Source organism: Oryctolagus cuniculus, chromosome 10 (genome assembly GCF_051225735.1).
Source record: "Oryctolagus cuniculus isolate XC-2025 breed Fujian yellow rabbit chromosome 10, ASM5122573v1, whole genome shotgun sequence".
In the NCBI taxonomy this organism is placed as follows: domain Eukaryota; kingdom Metazoa; phylum Chordata; class Mammalia; order Lagomorpha; family Leporidae; genus Oryctolagus; species Oryctolagus cuniculus.
In genome coordinates this window covers 65,554,739-65,580,455 of record NC_142876.1, presented here as the reverse complement: position 1 = coordinate 65,580,455, position 25,717 = coordinate 65,554,739, and the positions used below count along the sequence as shown (strand labels likewise).

The 25,717-nt window shown below is 42.7% G+C and overlaps 1 protein-coding gene across 11 annotated transcripts in view; it reads right to left on the bottom strand.

Annotated features, from left to right (window-relative positions):
* Window positions 1-25,717, bottom strand: part of PTPRM (protein tyrosine phosphatase receptor type M) — an 884,286-nt gene that overhangs the window by 152,044 nt on the left and 706,525 nt on the right. For all 11 annotated transcript variants that reach the window (XM_089305318.1, XM_008261054.5, XM_089305319.1 and 8 more), the window contains one exon: window positions 20,966-21,153. In XM_089305318.1, the coding sequence (XP_089161444.1) occupies window positions 20,966-21,153 (188 nt within the window). The remainder of the gene's footprint in view (window positions 1-20,965; window positions 21,154-25,717) is intronic.

The window sequence follows — 25,717 nt, the reverse complement described above, 5'->3', positions numbered from 1 at the left end:
GAGTGGAATATATAATCTCCTTCAAAACCACTACAGTTCATAGAGGGAAAGCAGATCAATGAAGTAAAGGAAAATGAGATACAGCTGTTCACTCCGTTTGACGTGTACATCCTAGGTGGAAAGGCAGGTAGCAAAACTGGAAGGCAGACAGAGAAAAGGGGTCTGCTATCAGATGGTAGAAACACAATGCCTACGCTAGAAAGCATCTCTGATAGAGCAATGAATGATGGTGTCCAGGTAGGACAGCTGTTACAAGTAACTACCAGCAAGGGACAGCAGAGGCCCATGTTCCAAGGCCACCATGGCCACCATGGTGTAAGCCTGCAATGGTTAGAACTGGTTGATGACCAGGTGGAAAATATGATTGTAGGACACAAAGACACAGGGTTTTTGGTAGTGATGAGTCACTTTTCTCTTGCTTTAAAAGCAGACTTTTCACAACTTAATAATAGGGTGTTTTGGCATAGATCTTTTTAGGTTCAGATTATTTGGGAACTTTTGGGCCTCATGAATCTGCATATCCATTTCTCCCCCAAGATTTGGGAAGTTTTCAGCCATAATTTCTTTAAAAGACTTTATGTACCTTTTGGCCTACCTTCCCCTCCAGGATTCCAGTAATGCAGATACTATCTCACTTGATGGGGGTCACATAAATCTCACTGGCTTTTCTTAATTTTTTTCTCCCCTGGACAATTTCAAATGATGGTTTGCAAGCTCACTGACTCTTTCTTCTGCTTGGTTGTGTCTACTATTGAAGCTCTCTATTGAATTTTTCAGTTTGGTTACTGTATTCTACATCTCTAGAATTTCTATAATTTGAGATTTTTTATGGTTTCTAATTTCTTTGTTGAGTTTCTAACTTTGTTTAGTAGTCTACACACATTTTCTTGTAATTCTCTGAAATTACTTAAGAGGAATGTTCTGAATTCTTTGTCAGTTAGTTCACTGATCTCCATTTCATTAATGTCAGTTACTAGGGTGATTTTAATTTCCTTTGTCATGTTCCCTGATTCTCTCTGAGCCTTGTATCCTTGGTGTCGGTGTCTGTGCATCTGAGGAATCCTTCATGTTTTCTAGCCTTTGAACGTTTACATTGGCAAGGATTGGTCTTAGTCAGTCCAGCATGGATTGCTGTCAGGACAAATGATGGCTTCCACAGGCAGGTATGGCTTGCCTTGATGTTCTCTAGCTGGGTGAGGTAACTGCATGCTCTAGGACTGGGCGGGCGGCTGGCAGGGCTCTGTGGTCAGGCAGAGACCCTAGTTGGGCTCTGTGTTTGGGTAGGTCTGCTGGGTGGGCTCCCTGGTTAGGCAAGACTATTGGCTGTGCCATGTGCCAACCTAAGTTTTCTGTAAAATTGGACTGGAGGTTATTTCTGCTTTACACTGAAGAAAAAACACACAACATTCATAAAGATTAAAAAGAAGCAAAATTACCAAGAGTGAGTTGACATATTTTCTCCACACAAAAATCCTAAAATATCACATTTTATAAAATGTTAAAAAATTATTAATTTTGATTTTTGGCAAGTAGTTCATGAATTGGCAGAAAATTTGCTTCTATTTATAAAATTAATATATAAAATAATAAATTGTCTCCTGGAAAATATGTTTCTAAATTAACTATTGTCTTTAAACTCTAGTATTTTCACATGACTTATGAGGGAAAAATAAGTCTCTCTGTTAAATTCAGATTTTTCAATATTTTCCCAATGATAAGAAGATAAAAATGCAAAATATAAGATGTACGGCACTATTAGAGTGGCTTCCATTTCTATGTCTTTGTCTTCTGGAATCCTGATAATCCTAAACAAATATCCATTTTATTATCTTTTCTGTTCAATATTATTAAAGACATATTTATACTTAAACAAGTGTTCCATTGTATAATAAAAAGAAAAATCTTAAAATAATCTAGAGAAGAGGCTGGTGCCGTGGCTCACTAGGCTAATCCTCCACCTGCAGCGCTGGCACCCCGGGGTTCTAGTCCCGGTTGGGGTGCTGGTTCTGTCCCGGTTGCTCCTCTTCCAGTACAGCCCTCTGCTGTGGCCCGGGAAGGCAGTGGACGATGGCCCAAGTGCTTGGGCCCTGCACCTGCATGGGAGACCAGGAGGAAGCACCTGGCTCCTGGCTTCAGATCGGCGCAGCGTGCCAGCTGTAACAGCCATTTGGGGAGGTGAACCAACAGAAGGAAGACCTTTCTGTCTGTTTCTCTCTCTCACTAACTCTGCCTGTCAAAAAAATAATAATCTAGAGAAGAATTATTAAAATGAAGTATACTGAACAAGGTTTCTGACCATAACAGCAATGTACAAAAGGCACTGCATATATAAACACACATACATATATGAATATGCCTCTATATATTTATATCTATATACTCTATATATTTTTCTACCTATATTATAAACTTGTAATAAAAACACTCTAAAACAGAATTGCCATATTAAAAAGTACAAGTAATTAAAAGATGTATAGGATATAATGAATAATTTCAAGCTTTATTGAAAAATATTTAAGCATATACAAATAAATGAAGGCATACATCATATTAAGGATAGGAAGAACCAGCGTTGCCAAGAAATCAATTCTCTCAAGCTGTATAAATGGATCCTAAGTAATTCCAAATAAAATTACCCAGGGTTTTTCATGAAGCTGATTGTCTAAACTATTCATATTTCTGATGAACTTGGCGATTCTCAAATTATGGAAAGACAACGCCTAAGGATGACCAACACATTCTTAAAAAAACATGAGCAAGGTCGGCTTCACCCAGGGACAGGCTTTGAGCCCGGCGTTTAAGATGCCAGTTGTGATGCCCACATCCCGCACCAGACTGCTGGGGTTTGAGTCCTGGCTCTGCTCTCAAGTTCAGCTTCCTGCTGCTGCACACACCAGGAGGCAGAGGTAATGGCTCAAGTACTTTGCTTCCTGCCCCCTACGTGGGAAGCTTGGATTGGGTTCCCAGGTCTCAGCGTTGGCCAATCCAGTTCTGGCCATTGCAGACATTTAAGGAGTGAACCAGCAGACAGAAGACCTCTCTCTGCCTTTTTGCTTTTCTAATCAATTAATAAATACACTTTAAAAAAGAGACCTGATACAAATCAGCGAGAGGTAACTGACTTCCTTGAAGAAAAAGAGGCAGAGGATGGGAACACTTCACAAAATAAACATCATGTGCTCAGTGAATACATGGATATGTCTAGTTTCAAAGAGATTAATGAGATTTTCTTTTAGTGAGATATCTATCAAACTGACACAGATTTTAAAGATATATATATATATATATATATATTTATTTTTATTTTTTGACAGGCAGAGTGGACAGTGAGAGAGAGAGAGAGACAGAGAGAAAGGTCTTCCTTTTGGCGTTGGTTCACCCTCCAATGGCCGCCACGGCCGGCGCGCTGCGGCCGGCGCACCGCGCTGATCCGATGGCAGGAGCCAGGAGCCAGGTGCTTCTCCTGGTCTCCCATGGGGTGCAGGGCCCAAGCACCTGGGCCATCCTCCACTGCACTCCCTGGCCACAGCAGAGGGCTGGCCTGGAAGAGGGGCAACCGGGACAGAATCCGGCGCCCCGACCGGGACTAGAACCCGGTGTGCCGGCGCCGCTAGGCGGAGGATTAGCCTAGTGAGCTGCGGCGCCGGCCGGATTTTAAAGATATAATGCTCATTTTTGCAATGTTGAGTTGAGATTAGCATTCTTACAGAATACTGGTGCGAAAGTGATTGGTACAAACTTTCATGATAACAAGTTGTAAGTATGTCAAGATTGTTAAACACTTTGTATGCTTTCAACTAGCAATACAACTTTTCAAACTATATCTTTAGAAAATAATGTAATAAGAATATTTACAGGTGCTGGTGTTCTGGCAAAATAATGTAATAAGAATATTCACAGCGGCTGGTGTTCTGGCACATGAGTTAATCTGCTGCTTTGTGATGCTGGCATCCAGTATCAGAGTGCTGATTCCAGTTCCAGCTGCTCAGTTTCTGATACAGCTTCCTGCTAATGTGCCTAAGAAAGCAGCAAAAGTTGGCCCAAGTGCTTGGGCTCTGCCACCCTTGTGGAGACCGGGTTGGAGTTCCTGGCTCCTGGCTTTGGCCTGCCTCAGCCCCAGGCCCAGCCATTGCAGCCATCCGGGCAGTAAACAGCAGATGGAAGATATCTGTGACTCTGTCTCTCTGTCTCTCTCTCTGTCACTCTGCCTTTCAAATAAATAATTTTTAAAAAATTTATAAAAGTGCTTATTGCAAAGATACAGGAAATATATGGTACAATATTAAGTGGGGAAATAAGATTTTAATGTATTAAAATATTACATAAATTTAACCAAAACTCATAGCTAGTTAGTGGGTGGTTTTTATTAGCTGTTATTCTTATACTTTTCTTAAAATTCTTTCATAAACTATGTTCTTTTTTTAAATGAATCCATTAGCAAAATTGAGCTTGGAAATCTTTAAAAACAAGTTACTCTATATTCTTACAACTGTTTTTATCATTAAAATACAGAAAAAAAATAAAAGTAAGCATTCTCTTTAGCCAGATAAATCATGGTTAATTGGATTTACAGTATGTTCTCTTCATGTTTCAAGAAGTAAGCTTAAAATACACTTAGTAATCAGCCAAGTAAAATATTGTGGCCATAAAATTGGCAAGGAACTCAAATGCATAATTACCTGAAGTATATAAATATGGTACATGTAAAACATATGTTCCCTATTTGTAATTAACACTGAATATGTTATAATTATTCAGTACCTCTTGTATAATTTCCTTGAAGTAAACATATAAAAGGTGTCCCATGTCTTCCTCAATGGTAACAGTAGATGATAAAGGGAGCAAAGCAATTTCCAATTCAATCCCATCAAGGTGGCATGTACCAATGCCATCTCACTAGTCCCAGTGATCAATTTCAGTTCTCAATTGATCATAGTGATAGGTCTAAGAGTCAAAGGGATCACATAAACAAGACTAGTGTCTGCTAATACTAACTGATAGGATAAAAAAGGGAGAGAACGATCCAACATGGGAAGCAGGATACACAGCAGACTCATAGAATGGCAGATGTCCTAAATAGCACTCTGGCCTCAGAATCAGCCCTTAAGGCATTCAGATCTGGCTAAAGAGCCCATGAGAGTATTTTAGGCATGGAAAGCCAAGACACTCTAGGAAAAAAAAAAAAAACAAAGAACCACAAACCTAAATGAAATATCTCTGTTAGTGAGATCGCAGTGGAAAGAAAGGGCCATCAGAGGAGGAGGTACCTTTCTCTGAAGAGAGGAGAGAACTTCCACTTTGACTATGGCCTTGTCTAAGTAAAATCGGAGTCGGCGAACTCAAAATGCTTCCATAGCCTTGGCAACTCATGACAAGAGCCTAGGGTGATTACTGACACCATAAACAAGAGTGTCAATTTGTTAAGTCAACAACAGGAGTCCCTGTGCACTTACTCCTCATATAGGATCTCTGTCCCTAATGTGTTGTACAATGTGAATTAATGCTATAACTAGTACTCAAACAGTATTTTTCATTTTGTGTTTCTGTGTGGGTACAAACTGTTGAAAGCTTTACTTAATATATGCTAAACTGATCTTCTGTATATAAAGAGAATTGAAAATGAATCCTGATGTGAATGGAATGGGAGAGGGAACGGGAGATGGGAGGGTTGCGGGTGGGAGGGAAGTTTTGGGGGGGGGTAGCCATTGTAATCCATAAACTGTACTTTGGAAATTTATATTTATTAAATAAAAGTTAAAAAAAAACAAAAAAAAACTATATTATAATGAATAATATGAGTGAATTCTAAACTTTATTATATTATTATTTATATAATACTAGCACTACATTATTAATGTGGGCCTCAAACCACTTTATCTCAGAAGGTGCAATAGATAACACTGGAAAGTTGGCATGTTTCCTTTCTTTTCAGTGATGTCATGGGTTAAAATATTATGGGCTTTAATTCAATATTATTTTGGGCTGAACAATACATATGGAGATAATATGAATCTATACAACATAAAATGTGAAACAAATTAAGTAACAACTCTTAATCCACAGATTTCTTTATTATTCATGAGTCTTAAAGGCTGGGACAGTGTGATGACAGTCACACTGGAACAACGGCTAGAACCCCATTCTAAGCAGTGGGAGGACTGGTCATAAAAATGTACTAGCACCATTATTATGACATCTCACCTTAGTGTTCCTAGCGTTTTGGAGATGGGGTGGGGGTTAGAAGTGAGGTGGGAAGAGGCTGAAGCTAGGGTAAGTCAGAGAAGGGAAGACAGGAGGCGCACATCAGAATAGGAACCACCTTATTCAGAAATTCTGAAGAAAAAAATCAAAACAGTCCATGGAGAACCAGAGAGGGGCCCGTGGGAACCATGTGATGGCCGTCTACACAGTGAGGATGAGCAGACGGTGTCCCACACAGGTCTCAGCCAGCCAGTCTGTGCTGCCCATTGAAACACGTGCCATCCATGAAGAGTGCCAGTCACCCTGGAAGTCTGCGGTCACCAAGACGACCATCCCACTAACAGGATCACAGGTACCCGGGGAGCATGTGGTTCTCACAACCACTTCACAGTTGCTTCACAGAACTCAAGTAATTTGCTCAATGTTCCTGAGTTAGCAAGTTGGCAGAGAGGAACTGGGACCCACTTCTGATTCCTGATCTATTGTCCTTTCTGTCACCCAGTACTGTTCTTCAAAATAACGGTTGACTTTTTGAATGGTTACCTCTAGGATCACTTAGTGAACGCACAGGTTCTGCTTTGAGGTCAGAGATTCAGTGAACAACGCTGTCACTATTATGCTGTACCATTCCACTGTGAGAAGACTGAGCCACCCCCAAAGAAGATGTTTTTTGAAAACTGTTGGCTTTTAAACACAACTAAACCTCACATATTCATCTCCTTCCTTTCTCCCTTCTTCCCTCTGTAGGGTTGGTTGGCAGTAATGTCGCAACACAGGAAGGCAGAATATAGAACTGACAACTCTAAGAGCTGTAGCTTGAGTTTAGCTTACAGCCAGGCATCCAGATGAGCCTGGCTGGCTGCTATCTTCAGAGAGATTTCCTGTGTTACTCAGACAATGGAAAACTAGAGTGAGGAGGAGCAACGCTGGAGTGACCTCACATCCCCGAGCCGAGACCGGAGCGAGATGAACAGGCAGCATCTGCTACTGCTGAGATGTTGGAAAGCACCAGAGCTGGCACTTTCAGTGGGGTCCCTGGGCTGGATGGGGCCTCTGCCAAAAACACAGAGTGCTGTTCCAAGCCAAGAAAAACAGCAGAGCGGAAAAATATCATGCCCGCCACACAATCACAAGTCAAGTCAATGAAACGCAAGCTTAATTTCCATAGTTCTTATCTCCATGGTGTTGTATGAGGAAATAATGTGGTGTGGTAGAAAGAACATGGGTTCTAGAGTCCACAGATGATAGAGTAATTCCCACAACTCCATAGTGGGATGGCCTGGGGTAAGTTACTGAAATTCTGAGTCATCTCATCTGGAAAATGGGTATGATGGTTATGTTATCGCACTGTGGATAGAAATGCATCTGTGTGTGTGTGTGTGTGTGTGCATGCACACTTATACAATGTTGCTATAGATATTCAACAAGGGTGGGACCAATCAATATCATCCAAGATCTGGGAGCCAAGCAAGACTTTCTAAAATTTTACCTTGAAAACTTTGCTACCCCCACGATATTTGAATGATAACACAAGTCAGCATTATGAAATGTGATTGTGGATAATGACACAATTTCTCTTTTGGCATAGTTATGCTACAAAATTTACTAAAGCCTTGTAAGGAAAGAAAAAAACCAATTCTCTTTGCTACTCGCACATACTCAACAAAGCACAGAACATGTCTGTGAACACCTGTGGGACTTTTCCACACGGAGAAGTTCTCAAGGAGGTACCAACTGTGTGTTCTATGATTCAATCCAGTTCCATCCTGACACTGTCTACCTGGAACTGGAGTCATGTTCAACAGGTTGTTGGCTCAGTCCCACAGACTGATCCAATTTCTGATGCTGAGCAGAAGTGGCTACATATTGTACTTCCTAAGATCCCCTTCTTAGGTTTGATTAATTTGCTAGGATGGCTCAGAGGACTAGGAGAAAGAGTGGTTGATTGTAAAGGATGTTATAAAAGACACAAACAGCCAGAGGAGAAGTTACACAGACCTAGGCATGGGAGAGGGACACGGAGCTCCACTCCCTCTCTGGGGGTGCCACCCTCCAGGTACCTCTATGTATCCAGCAACCCAGAAACTAATCACATTGTGTTATTCTACAATTTTTTTTATAAATAGAGCTTTGCTCCCCACCTAGAGGTTAGTGAGTAGAGTTTAAACTTCTACCCTCTACTCCTCTAATCACTTGGTCTTTCTGGAGCCTCGTCCCATCCTGAGGGTCACTTCATTCTTCATGAAGTGACCTTGAATTGTATTTCAGGCTTTCATTTTAATGACAGCTATTTCTCACTGTGTGCTTTGTACCTTAGCTCTACTGAGCACCCCTATATGCGCTCTGCTTGGATCTTGTTTTCTGGAAAGAGTCAAGAATATTTTGAGCATCAGTCAAACGTGATAACATGCATGTCTTACAAAGCCAACTAGCCGCAGAGCCAGGGGCAACTCTGAAATAGAAGGGATAAATGTACAGAGATAATTTAGGGGATTCTTCCAGTGGTACAGCAAATAGCGGGGGCAGGCAGTGGGGTAGGGAGGAAGCCTGGGACTGAAAAGTGGTTGTGGTGAGGAGCAGGCATTTGGCCTCATAGTTAAGATGCCTGAGACCCACTAGAATGCTTGAGTTTGAATCCAAACGTGGGTTCCTAGCTCCAACTTCCTGCTAGTGTGGACCTAGGAGGAAATGTCTGATGAGACTCAAGTAGTTGGGTCCTTGTCACCCCCGTCGGAGACTCTGAGTGAATTCCTAGCTTCTGGCTTCAGCATTTGGGGAATGAATCAGCAAATGGGAGCTCTTTCTGTCTCTCAAACAAATAAAAGGAAAATAATAAAAATGAAAAATGGTGGAGAGGGAAAAGTACTTAGAACTTTTGACCTGCTGATGTGGAGGTGAGGGAGGAGGGCAGAGGGAGGAGGGCAATGACTACTGTGAAAGATGCAGTGTGACCCACTTAGTGGGCAGAGACCCCACCAACATACTCAAAACCTTGATGGACACCAGGCACGCATAGGCTGAGGATGCTGGGAAATGAGCACGTGTACAGTCCCTTCTGGGCTGGGTCCTCCTCAAAGGCACTTGAAGGCCAAAGGCACATGACACCAAAAGCCTGCTACCAAGTGGGAGACCCCCCTGACTTCTCCCAGGTGAGATGAAGAACATTCTCACTGCCACCTTCTACTGAAAAAGCAGACAGCTGCCTACAGGTGCTTCTCCCAATCTGGAAAGGGAGGGCTGCCATGGTCTCTCCTCAGAGGGAGGACAGAGTTGGAGGAAATAACCACTTCTAATCTACTTTGCTGAAGTCTGAGCTTGCAGATGACGCCATCAGAAAACAGAGCAAAAGGAATCTAAAAGCACAAAAGAGCCCTGAGAGCAAAAAAGAGCAGGAAACAAACAAGCAGAGCCAGTCAGTCCTTCTGGAAAGATAGAACAGGGATCCCTGGTAAAACTAACTTTGTGGCATTATTAAAACACATGCAGAAACTTCTGTTCAAGGTCATTAGCAATCAGGGAAATGCAAATCAAAACCACAATGAGGTTTCACCTCACCCCGGTTAGAATGGCTCACATGCAGAAATCTACCAACAACAGATGCTGGCGAAGATGTGGGGAAAAAGGGACACTAACCCACTATTGGTGGGAATGCAAACTGGTCAAGCCACTATGGAAGTCAGTCTGGAGATTCCTCAGAAACCTGAAGATAACCCTACCTTTCGACCCAGCCATCCCACTCCTTGGAATTTACCCAAAGGAATTTAAATTGGAAAACAAAAAACCGGTCTGCACCCTAATGTTTATTGCAGCTCAATTCACAATAGCTAAGACCTGGAACCAACCTAAATGCCCATCAACGGTAGACTGGATAAAGAAATTATGGGATATGTATTCTTTAGAATACTATACCGCAGTAAGAAACAACGAAATCCAGTCATTTGCAACAAAATGGAGGAATCTGGAACACATCATGCTGAGTGAAATAAGCCAGTCCCAAAGGGACAAATACCATATGTTCTCCCTGATCGGTGACAACTGACTGAACACCAAAAAGGAAACCTGTTGAAGTGAAATGGACACTATGGGAAACGGTGACTTGATCAGCATAGCCCTGACTGTTAATGAACAACTTAATACATTATCCCTCTTAGTAGTTTTTTTTTGTCTGTTCTACTTAATATGACTGGTTTAGATCTGTAATTAATACACAGTTATTCTTAAGTGTTGAAAATTAACTGAAATGTGATCCCTGTTAAACATAAGAGTGGGAATAAGAGAGGGAAGAGATGTATAATTTGGGACATGCTCAAGCTGACTTGCCCCAAATGGTAGAGTTAGAAACATACCAGGGGATTCCAATTTAATCCCATCAAGGTGGCATGTACCAATGCCATCTCACTATTCCAAGTGATCAATTTCAGTTCACAATTGATCATAATGAAAGGACTAAGAGTCAAAGGGAGCACATAAACAAGTCTAGTACCTGCTAACACTAACCGATAGAATAAATAAAGGGGAGAGTGATCCAACATGGGAAGTGAGATACTCAGCAGACTCATAGAATGGCAGATGTCCTAAATAGCACTCTGGCCTCAGAATCAGCCCTAAAGGTATTCGGATCTGGCTGAAAAGCCCATGAGAGAATTTCAGGCATGGAAAGCCAAGACACTCTGGCAAAAGATCTCTGTGAGTGAGATCCCAGTGGAAAGAACAGGTCTTCAAAGAAGGAGGTACCTTTCTCTGAAGGGAGGAGAGAACCTCCACTTTGACTATGACCTTGTCTAAACAAGATAAGAATCGGAGAACTCAGAGGGCTTCCATAGCCTTGGAAACTCATGACTGGAGCATAGGGAGATTACTGATGCCATAGACAGGAGTGTCAATTGGTAAAGTCAACAACAGGAGTCACTGTGCACTTACTCCTCATGTAGGATCTCTGTCCTTAATGTGCTGTGCATTGAGATTTAATGCTATAACGAGTACTCAAACAATATATTTCACTTTGTGTTTCTATGGGGGTGCAAACTGTTGAAATCTTTACTTAATGCATACTAAACTGATCTTCTGTAAAAAAAAAAAAAAAAAAAAAAAAAAGAAATGATCAACTCCCAACTTGACTCTCACTGGGATTAAACATGACAATAGGTCTGATCTGATTTCATCATCATTTAAAAAAAATCATCTATTATTTTTCACTTTATGTTTCTGTGTGGGAGCAAACTGTTGAAATCCTTACTTAATGTAAACTAAGCTGACCTTCTGTATATTAAGATAATCGAAAATGAATCTTGATGTGAATGGAAGGGGAGAGGGAGTGGGAAAGGGGAGGGTTGTGGGTGGGAGGGACGGTATGGGGGGGAAGCCATTGTAATCCATAAATCATACTTTGGAAATTTATATTCATAAAATAAAAGTTAAAAAAAAAACACATGCAGAAACTGTTATCAACCAACAGAATATCCACAAGCACCTAGCTTTCTACAGAGCTTGAAGCAACTTCAACATTCCAGAGAGGAGGGGTTTTATCATTTCCTTACAGATCTGTCTCACCATGGCCATAATAATTAAAGGAAAAAAAATGTCAAACATCACTTGGCGGCTCCAGCCATTGGAGGCGCAGCTGTTTGCATTCTTAATGCATTTACAGCTCCTGCCAATGCCTCCTCCCCCCTTCGCCCCATCCTTAGCTTTCAATGGGTTTGTTTTGTGTATTTTGTATCCGGTGAGACAGAAAATAACCTGCACTGATTGTGGCGATTGATGGACTCAGCTGGTGCCTCGGGATATGAAACAGGAACTGAAAGGCACATCTGAGAAGTGTGTGGGCTGGAGGAGAGGGGACCAGGTGCCTTCAGCCCAGGGTGGTACATGGAATTGCCAGACCGTCAGTGTTCAGGCGATGGCTCTAGCAGCTGAGTAACACAAGCGCCTTTTATTCCACCTGCCTTTGCTGCTGTTTTCAGAAACCCAAGTGCGGGGCCGCTGTGCACTGTTCTGAAAACTTTTCTAAGGGGTCAGCATTGTGGCGCAGCAGGTTAAGCTGCTGCTTGTGATACCGGCATCTCATATGAACACCAGTTCAAATCCCGGCCACTCCACTTTCAAACCAGCTCCCTGCTAATATGCCTGGGAAAGTAGTGGAAGAGGGTCCCCGCCACCCACCTGAGGGACTAGCTCCTGGCTTCAGACTGGCCCAGCCTTGGCTGTTGTGGCCATTTGGCGAGTGAACCAGCAGATGGAAGATCTCCCCCACCTCTCTCTGTCACTCTGCTATCAAATAAATACATTTAAAAAAAAAAAAAAAAGCTTTTCTAGATGTCGTGCAATTCTCCCTCTGCTAGCTAACTCTGGTGCTCCTTTCCTGTCCCTGGTACTGGGTCTGATTCTAGCCTGTTTTCTGCAGCTCAGAGCTTTTCTGGTCTACATACATGCAAAAGTGAGAAATGAGAACTGTGTCCTCACACAGAGCAGGTAGGTTTTAGAGCGTGTGCTCCGAAGTGTTAGGCAAGCGAATAAAAAACAGATTTTAGAGAGCAGGTAAGATATTGTCATAATACTTCTTTCTTAAGTGGCTATACGTTTGCCAAATATAGACAGAGGCATCACATAAAACATGCATGCTTGCATTTAATACCATCAGTGGCTTTACTTAGAAAACAGTGAGACAGGTAAGAAGGGGAGATGTGCAACCTACCTATTGAAAAAATACCCACAAGGAGACAGACACATTGAAAGAAAATTCAGGCTCCTCTGAAAGCTTCATAGGCTGTAGTTAAGCCTGAAGATTCTGACATAAGGTCCTCAATTCCCTCGTTTAAATTGAGCTAAAAATCAATCTCCATGTTCAATTATAAAATTAATCACCAGTGTTTGTCCCCTGGAGAGAAACACAGGAGAAAAGTGTGTGGGATATGGATAATGCTTTTCTAAATGCATTTAGATATAGACGTCCACACACATGAATCTTTTAATTCTACTTTCCCACAAACTCTATGAAATTCCCTCATATATATTAAATGTTAGGTCTACACTGATGCAAAAAAAAAAAAACCTCTTGAAATTAATTTTTTTCATAACATGCATTTTTCATGAATTTTTCAAATATGTCTTGTCTGTCTGGATTTCAGATATTTTGGCACCAAAATAAAATTATCTTTTACTTCATCTTTAAAAAAAAGATTTATTTATTTGAGAGGCAGAGTGACAGAGGGAGAGACAGACAGAGAAAGAAAAACAAATCTGATGATTTCTTCCCCAAATGGCCACAATGGGAAGGGCAGGACTAGACTGAAGCTAGGATCCAGGAACTCCATCCGGGTTTTCCACATGGTGGCCAGGGCCCAAGTACTTGGGCCATTATGCACTGCCTTCTGAGGTGCATTAGCATGGAGCTGGATTGAAAGCGGGGCAGCTGGGACTCCAACTGGTACTCCAATATGGGATGCTGGTGCTGCAGGTGGAGCCTTGACCCACTACCCTACCATGCTAGTCTCACTTCAATTTTCTCTAAACTTTTTGAAGTATCCTCTACTCGCATCTGCTTTGAAGAGGAAGATCCAAAGAGTTACTTAGGTTTCTGATCAGTTTCAGCTCCAGTAATTGGAAGATGAATGTGTGTGCCCAGAGCAATATTGACTACTAGCTAATGAAACGGTGCCATCTGTGTTTTTCAGGATATCCTATCTGGAAGTAGTTTGCAATTGCTATATTTCTTCTATCTTAATTTTACAGTTAGAGCAACACATACTCTTTCAGAATAATATGCTGTTTGCCTACTTAATGTCTTCTTATTGGGAGCCCAAAGAGATTCAGGATCAGTTCAAGCACAGAGGATTAGAAGGCGTGTAGCTTGGCAATCAAGACGCTGGCTGAGATACCTGCATCCATGGGGCAGGCATTTGTTACAATCAAGATGCAGCTTGGGGGCTGGCGCCAGGGCTCACTTGGTTAATCCTCCACCTGCGGCGCCAGCATCCCACATGGGCACCGGGTTCTAGTCCCGGGTGCTCCTCTTCTAGTCCAGCTCTCTGCTGTAGCCTGAGTGCTTGGGCTCCTGCACCCACATGGGAGACCAGGAGGAAGCACCTGGCTCCTGGCTTTGGATCGGCATAGTTCTGGCTGTAGCGGCCATTTGGGGAATGAACCAATGGAAGGAAGACCTTTCTCTCTCTCTCTCTCACTGTCTATAACTCTACCTGTCCAAAAAAAAAAAAAAAAAGATGCAGCTTGGGACACCTGCCTCCCATATTAGAGTGCCCAGGTCCAAGTACTGGCTCTGCTTCAGATTCCAGCATTCGTGATGCTAATGTGATCCCTGGCAGGCCGTAGGTGAGGGCACAAATAGCCAGGTTCCTGCCACCCATGTGTGGAATGACTGCTGTTCCTGGCTCCTGGCTTCAGCCTGGTGCATCGCTGACTGTTTCAGGCATTCGTGGGGTAAAGTGGATGGCAGCTGTCTGTCTGTCTGTGTCTATCTCTGAAATAATAATTTTTAAGGCCCTTCGGGGACTACAGAAGGGGAGCAACTCAGTCATGCAGAGTTTCTGCCCCCTTGTCCCCAGCACAGCTTGAACAACATGTAGCTAGCACTCAGGCTGTGGGAGCAAGAGGCATGGAAAGGGCCTTGCACGCCTGTGTCTAGGGCAGGGTCTACTGGTTCAAGGATGAGCTGCAGGACCACAGTGAATGTCTTGTGTCAACTCCAGGTGACCAAGGCCAGGAGTCTGCTGGGCAGGTGGCTGAACCCCATAGTCCCTGTAGGGTACAGGCGGGCCCTTTCTCTTCGGGAAACTCACGGCCTTCTCCCCAAGGGGTTGGCACCGCCTGCTCTTTACCTTTTGCCCTTTGCTTGGAGGGAGAAAGACTCGGCTCCTCTCTAGTAGCAATGTAAACAAACTTGTCCTTTCCGCTCTTTCTCCTGAGACCCCTGAACGTTTCTCTGCCGACAACATGCCATTTTCTGTTCAGTTCAGCATGTTTACTTCTTTATTGTGATTCATGTCTGAGTTTCTTTTGAATCAAATTATTGCATCTCCCTGGTGAGAGGTGCCATATGACTATCTTGTTAGAACAAAATCAAATAAAAAAATTTGCACCGCATGCCGCTCTGGCTCATCCCCGCCACATGTTCCCTCTTGTTTGGACACACTTCTCTCTGCTCTTTGATCGGTAATGAATCCTTCCGGTGTTTAGGCCAAATCGCAGGCTTTGCCGTCTTGGAAAAGGTAAAGAAGAATGGGTTGTAACAGAATTGACAGAGAGGAAGGCACCATTCAAAACGATTTCACATCCTGGAGGACTGCTTTTTCCTGATCCACATAGACTGAGGAAACCCAGGAGAGTTACAGCCACCAGAGCCATTCTTTCTGCTGCATCCCCAGAGACATGGCTGCACCATAGTCATGCTTGGCTTCAGCAAGGATCGCCTGCATTACTCAGCATTTTTGAAGAGGGAGAGAGAAACAGAAAAATATACTTTCTGTCTTTCTTTGACTTATTTCTATATTGTTACCTTTCAAGGAATTCCTGTGTGCCTTGTGCAAATAATACTTAGAAAACAGAGCTGCTCATATTAAATAGATCCCTATCTGGCTATGGGGGTGAGATTCCTATTCTCTGAGTCTTTCTCCTTTTCTTACTGTGTCTAGAAGAGTATCAGGGCTGGCGCTGTGGCGCAGTAGGTTAAAGCCCCAGCCTGTGGTGCCGGCATCCCATAGGGGTGCCGGTTCATGTCCCGGCTGCTCTTCTTCTGATCTAGCTCTCTGCTGTGGCCTGGGAAAGCAGCAGAAGATGGCCCAACTCCTTGGGCCCCTGCACCCTCATGGGAGACCTGGAGGAAGCGCCTGGCTCCTGGCTTCGGATCAGCTCAGCTCAGCTCAGACTGTTGTGGTCATTTGGAGAATAAACCAGTGGAATGGAAGACCCCCCCCCCCCCCAACTTTCTCTGTCTGTAACTCTTTCAAATAAATAAAATTTTTTTTTAAAAAATAGAACAGTATCAAAACTTTCCAGTGCATCACAATGCCCTTCACGCTGGGAGCTCTGACACACCTTGTATCCCTAGGTTCCCCTGTGACACAGGTACACAGAATGGTGGCCATTTCCCTAAGTGTGTCCCACCCTCTTCCCCCTTCTCCTGACCAACTCTCACTCATCCTTTGAGGAAAACAGTCTTGCCCAGGCCTGGCTAAGGTGCTCCCCCAGTGGCTTTCAAAGCCATCTTTGCACATCTCCGGGGTGGGGGTGGGGCAGAAGGGAGGGGTGTGGTCTGCACAGTTAGCTTCCTTAAGCAGCGGTGGTGGGATGGGGGTGGGGAGGGGGAGATGTTTGTGGGTCTTCTCTGTATCCCAGGCACCAAGTGCAGTGTACAGTCTGTAAATTCACTGTTCCCCCCAAATGCTACTGTGCCAAAAATATCCATGCAGTTGATATTTTAAGAGAACTCTGTGTTCCACAGTTACACTATTCCTTAGAACTTTCCCGAGATACGGAATTATCATTTTAGCAGCAATAGATGACAGCATATATTTTAACATACTTATTTTTCTCAGTTTGTAAGCTCTTAATCCACAGAACCAAGCCTATAAATTCTTCAGTTACTTTGAAGGGGAACTTTTGATCACATACAATATAGGATAAGGGAATTAGCTAGCCCATGGATGAGCAAAAAGCACTGACCACTTTCCACACTGGGTGGCTCTGCTACACACCAGAGACACAGATGCGCTGAGGCCTCAGCAGAATCCGGGTTTCCTCTGAGGAATGCAGCGTGCAGCTTCCGTCTTTGCTCTTTCTATAGCTACTACTTTTTCTTCTAGCAGCTTGAATGAAACGAGAGCCTACTGGATGCCAGATACCGTTCTGGTATTCATAAGGCATCAAAAGATGTAATCTTTTCACAGTCTTATGAGGCTGACACCATCATTATTTTCAGCTGAGGCCCAGAATGGCTAGACAGGTTGCCCAAGGTCACACAGCTAAGAAGCCGTGTGAATACAGGCAGCCTGGCGCCACTGTCTGTGTCCCAAGCCAGTGTCTTTCAGCATCTGATCCATGAGCTGACCCCACTGAGTGGCCTGGGGCGTCCCACTGCACCAGTTAGCACTCCAGGAGCCTGTCTCCGGGCTGTGCTCCCAGGAAGGACGCAGGTGTCACAACATGCCTGATCGAGCTATGTGTTGCTGGAACGTCTAAAATCTCAAGGAAAATTTCTGAAGAATTTTCCAGATTTACAGCAGGATTAAAAACTCTGTGGGGTTTGGAGAGACAGTAGATCAGGAATGACTGCAGCCTAGGACCTACCGCTGCACTGTCAGCTTCCCAAAGCTTGGCTGTGGCTCCAGAAAGATTTTGGATTCAAAGACACACACAGGTAAGGCTGGCGAGGCCAGGACCTCAGGGCTTCAGGTGAGAGGCTACTTTAGGAGGTGGGCCCCTCCCCCAGCAATCCCCCTCCACCACCAAGGCTCTTCCCCCCCCCAGGTACTCTGTCCCTCCAGGGTCCCTGGCAACATCAGCAGTACCTTAATTAGGGTAGAAGGGTGGGTGAGGGGGAAAGAAGCAGATATTGAGTGCTCCTTTTGTCCCTAACAAAATCTTCTGTTTTGAATTTCTCCCAATAGCTGCTTCCCATTTGTCCCTGCTTTTCTTCCTAGTACGAGGGTTTTTTTTTTTTTTTTAATGATTTTCCCCTTCTTTTTACTTTTTTTTTTTTAATTGATAATGGTTTTGGAGTTTAAAAGCATTTGTTTTTTAAACAATGCTTTCTGGTCACTTCCACAGTCTCCACGGCAGGCGTGGCTACATCAAATTACAGCTTCCGGGTCGCTGAGGCTGCCTGAGGCTGCGCAGGATTCAGGGTTTGCTGGTGTCCAGTTGATGGAGGCACGTTTTTCCAGCTGCTCTGCAAAGCCTGTTTCCTGCTCCTCCACGCTGACTACAGCGCCTCTCAGAAACCACTGTTTCTCAGATGAAGGGCATCTTCTGCGTGAATAGCAACTGAACAGGCTACAGAACCCAGACTACCTCCTAACTTCTATGTGACATGTTACACATTGGATCAACCTGAAAATCATGTTTTTGTGCTTCATGAGGGGATGTTTTGGTACTTAAATTGCTCATAATTTCTCACTTTAGCCTGTCAGTGCCTTGCAATCATGTTTCCTTTCTTCATGTTGGTAAAAAATAAGCAGCAGCCCCAGGATTATGACTTTCAGCTGTGTATCCATTGACGCTTTCACCCCATCAACATCTTCCAACCTTGAATGTGCTGGCTATATGTTGGTATGTTGGTATCTTCCAACCTTGACTGTGCTGGCTGTATGTTGGTATGTTGGTATCTTCCAACCTTGAATATGCTGGCTATATGTTGATAGGTGGTTTTTAAACAGTCACTCTGCTTCAAAGTCAGTCTTTCCTTATAAAATGTGTACCATATTTCTACATACCTTGCGACTCTGACCTGAGTGCTAGAGTAAATACTCTCCTAACCTATTTATCCACAATGTTCATTCCAGAAATGACTTCATTCCTGAACTGAGTGAAGACATTTCAGTATACTCTTTTAGTATATAGTTGTTGTAGTTTTGTAAAATTTTTTACTCTCTTTTGCTTTTTTTCTTATTTGGTTTAATTTTTCCAACATTAAGAGTTATAAAACAATCCTAGGTGTTTCCATGGGCAAGTGTGATGACTATTTTTTTTCCTTTGAATGAGTTGCAGTGCCATAATATTTATTTACTGAGAGGATACATTTATAAACATTTTAACATTCTATAAAGTGGACTAGAAATATTTATAGTTTTATGGGCAGGACAGTATTTTATCCTTAATTTATTTAAAAAGAGGCACTATTTGTGTAAATCTCAACTGTGGGATATTTCTTGCTTTAAGGGAAAGAAGTAAACCTCTTATACTGAAAAAAATGCTTTCTGATCACTGAATAGCTTTTTGAAATTTATTAATGGATATAACATTTTATTTCAAAGTATAATAACTTCTAATGAACTGCCAGTCACAGTATACTTAAAATGGGTATAAAGTATTGCAGTTTGATCTTTTAAATCGTATTTCTTCAGGAGATCTGAATATGAAATAATTTTCTGCGTGTTTTCAAATAGACATCAACTACAGTGGGTTATAGGAATTCTTAAGTAGGTATTTCTAGATAGTCCATGAAAAATAGGACTCAGGCCCTTTTGTGAATTGTTATTTGAGTCTCTAACTAATCTCTGACATTAACATCTTTAATAAACATTTGAGCAATATCTGCATTCAGAATTGGATAGAACTGAGACATCATCCCTATTCATTAGGCTTATATTTTCTCAATAACCTAATTTTGTCTTTCATAAGATATTAATGCTTTTGGAAGTCTTACTCTTAATCCTATTAATTCCTAAGCTAGCCTTTAAAAGTGCATGAGGAAATATGCAAAGGCAGTCAATTTCACTGAATTATACATTGAGCAGCTAAAGGTAAATCTAAGAATTTCAGGCTTATTAAAATGTAGAACTTCCTTCGAAAATATTCTCTGGACTGAAATCCAGCCCTTGGGGCATGGTTTGGATCAGTTTCCTTGGCTTTGCCGCCTTCTGTGCTGAGGTCACTGGCAATGTACCAGGATGCACACATTAGCAGAGAAAATGTGTCTATCTGTCTGCTTTGGACCAAAGACCTCCTCCTAAAAGCACAGCAGTAGCAAGGCCAATATTGGTACCAGGTGTTGCACACTGGATGCCATAATGAGCACTAGATGATCAAGACTGGAATGAGAGCTAGACCTAAGACAATGTAACCTCTGGGGTATAACATTAAGTCTGACGAGTGTGCCCACAAGAAGAGGGGAAACAGAGTTGGAAACTGATATGCTTTAAGACAGGTGAGGAGCTGATTTAAACAATACTTGAATTCTGGACAAGATGCTTCCCAGCCATGAGCTAGTGAGGTACATATGGAACCAGAAACACATCCTGAGATTTAAAAAACCACTTACCTGTCCAATCCTATCATTACTCTAAGTATACTACTTCATCGATGACCATAAACAGAGCAGTCCAAGCTTTCTGCCTTGTCCCCCTACACAGACACACCCTCAGGTGATGGTGAGCTTCTCTGAATCAGACTTGCTCAAGACAATCAATCAACTCTCAGTTCGTGAACGACCTTCCAACAGAAATAGCTGTTGGCAGAGGCTGTGAAGGATTAAGCCTTGCATTTTACATAGAGTTGAAGAATGTCACCTTTCCGGGAAGTGCCCACAACAACTGTCCATGCGAGAATCCAGACAGCAGCATGCTCTCTGGGCTGATAGACAATAACAGCTGTTGTCAAAGCCACGACAGGAGCCAGTGTCTTCATTGATAATTTCCCAACACATGACATCACTGGTTAGTCTGTAACTGCTTTAAGTGAATAGTTTCTTCCTGAGATACCATCTATAAAATTATTGGGACTTAAAATCGCACTTAATTACATGAAATGTCAAGGAGGGTGATCAAGAAAGGGGAGATGACAGCCTGGTGGACCCCTATCATCAATGCACATTTTTGCAGAAAATGGTAAAAGCTCTTCCTTTTCCATCCGACGCCCATGAGTGAATGCCTTGGTAACAAGTGTTGGACGTGGATGCATGGATGAAAGACCTGATCCCTCTCTGCATCTCTCTAGGCTGCCTGTGGCTCGTGGAATGAGTTGGGAGCACAGCACCTGGCCCCATGTTCAGCGAGAAACTGGTAAAGAACTCCGACGAGGAGCTCGTGCTCACCTCGTATTCCTCCTTGAAGCCGTAGCCCTCGGCACACTTCATCTGTGTGATGTGTTGCAGGAGATCCGCCACCCGGATGGCGGGGTGAAGCTGCCCGGTCTGGTAGGGCACGTCTGTCTGCTCGCGCTTCTTGTAAGTGTGGGACTGCACCAGGCTGCTGGTATCGCTGGCCATTGTGTGGGTCTCATCTGGGGAAAGAAGGCCGATGGGAAAATGAGGGAGATCCAGAAGGCAAGGTCAAGATCACTGAGAATGCTAAGAAGCTGGCTGCTGAGGTCCCTCAACCTAAGGCTGCGGTAATCACTACGATGACTCAGCAAAAAAGAAAAGTTAAATGTTCAGAAATTTCAATGGGATTGGCAATACTGATAGGAAGGAGGCAGAAATCGTTGCTTTTACAAAGCAGTCCAAACGAGATATTGCTTTCACAAAGCTAATTGAGAAGAGTCTTTTAGCCTTTCCGTGCTGAAGTTTGTAGAAGTTTCAGTCTGAAACTTCATCAAGACCTGGGGCAAAACTGGTCTTGGGTTCCTCCAAACATTAGATTGCTAGTTTTTATGATGAAGTAAATACACTCTGTACAGATGTTGTATGAGCAAAAGAAAAGTGCACAAAATGGTTTGGCTTATAAAGCTAGCAATGGAAACGTGGAAATTAAAGCAGCATGGTGTCAATAAACGGGAATTTAGTTTGGGGATAACGTTTTGATGAGTCACTTTGCATGCTCTGGTATCTGAAAGGCTGACAAGATATTGTGGACCAACACAGCAAACATGGAATGTTCTACAAGCGTGAACATGCAGGCCAGCACAGGGTGCCACCAGCTGGCTTCTTCAGAATCTACAGGTTAGACACACACTCCCACTCCCTCCGCGACCTTTCCATGGGGCGAATCGGGGAACTTACCATTTATTGGCACTTTTAAGAAGATACATTTCAGGAGAAAAGAGGAGGAGAAAAAGGAAACAGGGCATAAGCAATAGTACTGTGTGAAGAATTACAGGTAGTTTTTATATTGTGCTTTAAATTTCTGGTTAAGTTTTCTGTTTGGAGGTGGTCAGAGGGCAAAACCTCAAGTCTCCCACCACGTGGGGATGGAGGTATTTAATTTGAACACTCAATAATAAAAAGGTTAAAATCAGTGTCATAGTTGCTCTTCATTTCCCCATGAACCAAGTAATGACTAAACAAGGCATATTTGTATTCAATACATCTTTGTTGTTTACATTTCTTGAAGAAGTCAACCAAATTGTACTACAAAGTTAAAGTCAAAATTTGGTCAAACAAGCCTAAAGAGACTGTATTTTCATGGGCTACTAGTAAGTTAGATGAATGAACTGCAGAAAATGATAGCTATTAAAAATGTCTTGCGGGAAAGTGCTATTAGATTAAGAAGTCCACATTCTACAGGTTAATTCATTGTAATGCTGAATCCCTTTAACTGTTTTGTGATTGAGGATGGGCATCATTAAAATACAAAGCTAAAATCACTTTAAATAAGAATATTATATAAATACTGATTTCAAGGTATAAAGAATTAAAACGCATAGAAAGGATACGCTCAATTTTTCAAAATTACCATACTGTTTTTCAGTAGGGAATTCAGCTCTCCTTTTTGGTTTTAGTTTTTTTACTGAGAGGTTCGGCTCCAAAGGCCATTTAGTGTTGGGGTGCTCAATGAGTTGGGCCTGGTTTTGGAACCTCATTTCTGTCTGCATTGCAAAGCACCTGAGATGCATGGTATGAAAGGTGGTACACAAGTGTATAGCTATGTTGCTTTGCTGAAATGGCACCTGGATCACTACAAGGTGGCTAAAGACACAAAGACAAAATAAAAAAGGGTGGTAAGTTGACTTTATGATTTTCTTTCATTTGGATTTGCTTTGAAATTCAGCAATTCATAGGTTCCCATTTTCACAGTCACCCATAAACCTGGGAATTGTCACATCAGATTTGCTTGCTGGCAACTGCCAGGCTTTGTCGACTGGGACCCAGGATCCCTGCTGAAGGACTGAATCCCTGGAGTGTTCAGGTGCTCCAGCAGGAAGCCCTGCTCTTCAGGCTAAAATAAATGGAACATTAATTAGTTTCCCCTCTGTGCCTCTCTTGTTCTCTCAGTTTTGTGCCTTATGGGACGAACATAATTAATACGCTCTCCACTGTGGGCTGACCTCCTAGGCTTCCCCTAAATGATTCAGGCCTTTCACTTGGATACACCAGCAACCTGGTGATGCTCAGATCCCAGACCTGGGTATTTTTGGAAGTTTTAAATCCACAGAGCTACAACCACTGTCACTGTTGTACATAATCTTCCCACACTGCACTATGACACCTTGGCCTCATTACCGGCGTGGAACATGTCTTAACGCATTTAAAACGCCTCCAAGTCCACCCAGGAAGAGCCTGCTGCTATCTAGTATGTACATACTGAAGAGGGGATAGGTTTCTCAGGCAACATCTGTTATGAAATTGGGTTACCTCTACTATTAGAAATTCTTGATTCTGCTTAAAAGAGTGATTAATCAAGTTTCCTTTGATTCTTAAAAAATATGGCTGACAAAATATTAATTTCCTATATTTATTAAAAACTACCCCCTAAGATTTTTTAATTAAAAATATCGAAGAGGAAATGCTTGCTGCTTATAGTTCTGATGGTTTTCTAGGAATTGAATATTAATTCTACCTATGTTTTTAATGAATTATCCTGAATTTTTAATAAGCTGGTTGGAAAAATCTGAATTACAATGAATGTTATATGTTTTGATATGGGAGAGGTTCCACCTCCCATATCCCACACCCCCATATCCATCCATCTATCCACCCATCCAGGTATCGATCTTTGCAAGCAAATGAGGTAAGGATATACTAAAACTCTGTGTGTTGGATCTGGGCACCTAAGCATGTGAGGATAAAAGATAAAGGTACCAGAGGATTTGATAATGCCCAGCGCTGATTCATAACAAAGCATTTCTTCTTTTCTTAATGCAAATTATAGCTGCTACCATCTCCTGGAAGGGCCAGAGTAGATACACAGCTTGTCTTCCTTCCATGGCTTCAAGTGTTAACCTCACCAATTCTTCTTATGCAATATGCAGCGTCTCATTTGCAGCCAGTAAGCTGTAAGGAACACAGTTCCCAGGTACTGCTGTTGGTGACTTTGGTACACACATAAGCTATACAGGGTCAATGTATGTCTCGCTGGTGGACATTCTCATGATGTGCGTCACTTTTGCTACCTGAATTGTCCGTTCAACTCTCTTCCTTCAAGAAGCCTAACCAACTTTTATGAGGCCATTAGTGTTCATAATAACAAAGCAGCAACTTTAAAAAAATGTTATTTGTTTAATAAGCTCAATCTTCATCCTGCTGTGAAATCTGCTCGGTCTCGTCCTTCTAACGACCTGCATCTCAGTTCCTCCCCACTCACAGCTCCATCAAGGTCAGAACCTTGGGATCGGAGGTCCCCACAACAACAGAAATGGCAGATTTTCACCTCAAAAGACTCTGCAAATGACATCTGCAGATAGCTTACATTGTTTGGGTGCCGGTGAGTAGCCTGTCACCCCACTTATGCAAAGAATAAGACTGAAGGTTTCTTTCTCTTCCAGTTGGTAAAAAGCAGGGGGTGGTAGCTGGCTTTCATGGGTGCAAAATTAAAGAATTCGATTTTATGTCTACTCCTACATTCCTGTCTTGGTTCTTTCTTTTTCCTCAAGCAACAAACTTGCTTAAGCCCAAAGAATGTTCAGGAAAATACAAATTACCCTCTACACAAAAATCCTAACAACTTAGAGAAAAGAGAAGCACAGGGGGAAAAAATTATGTTGCAAAGAGATAAAACCTTTATAAAGAGAATCAGGAAGAAAGTCAAACAGCTGAGGATGGAACTCTGGCTACGATGAATCGTTATATACCTGGAAGTCGTTTGTGTTGTGCTCCTTCTCGGTAAGGTTAGTAGTAGAAAGAGAACACAGCCGTGATAGACTCGGGTTATTTGTGCGTCTCAGATGCAACAGTAGCGCATGCTTGTGTGGTTATCACAGCCAGCTAATGCCATTTCTCCTCACCCTTCTGATATGGGACAAACGGGAATTTTTGTCTGTAACCCCCTGCTGGGAATATTTCATACTTCAAATGCATTCTGCCCACATGGGCTGACATTTTAGTACATTTCTCGTGACATCTGACACATGATAAACCATCTGAGGATGAAGTGCCGTCTTGCCATTCGCTGCTCAGAACATCAGCTCCTTGGCATTTCCACTGTGTGACAGACACTGCAGAATGCTGGGGTAGGGAGGGGGCACCCCGAGTGGCTCCCAGGTTGGGGAGGGGGCCCAAACTGTTGTGATCATTTTTCTGTGTAACATTTGGCATCATTAGAAAAAAAATGCTCTTTTGAAATGGAAGTCCTTGGTGCTTAGCAGTAAGTGAAAATAAGAAGCTATTTTCACTTTTAAGACTATTACGATGGACAGAATTCAGCTTTTGGAAGTACACAGCTGAGGGGTGATACTTTTTTTTCTCCCTGGTTTCAGACCTAACTTTAAATTCTGACCATGGAAAGGGAGAATCCTGGGGCTGGGCTTGTCCCTGGGAACCTTGTGGAATTGTCCCCAACATACATGCAGGAAACCCTTCTCGTCACTGGAGACTCCTTTAGGAAGTTTTCATCATCTACCCCCACCCCCTCCTCCCAGAGCCAACTCGCCACCCCCACCCCATCCCAGCGCCCTTATCATCCCTGAGCCG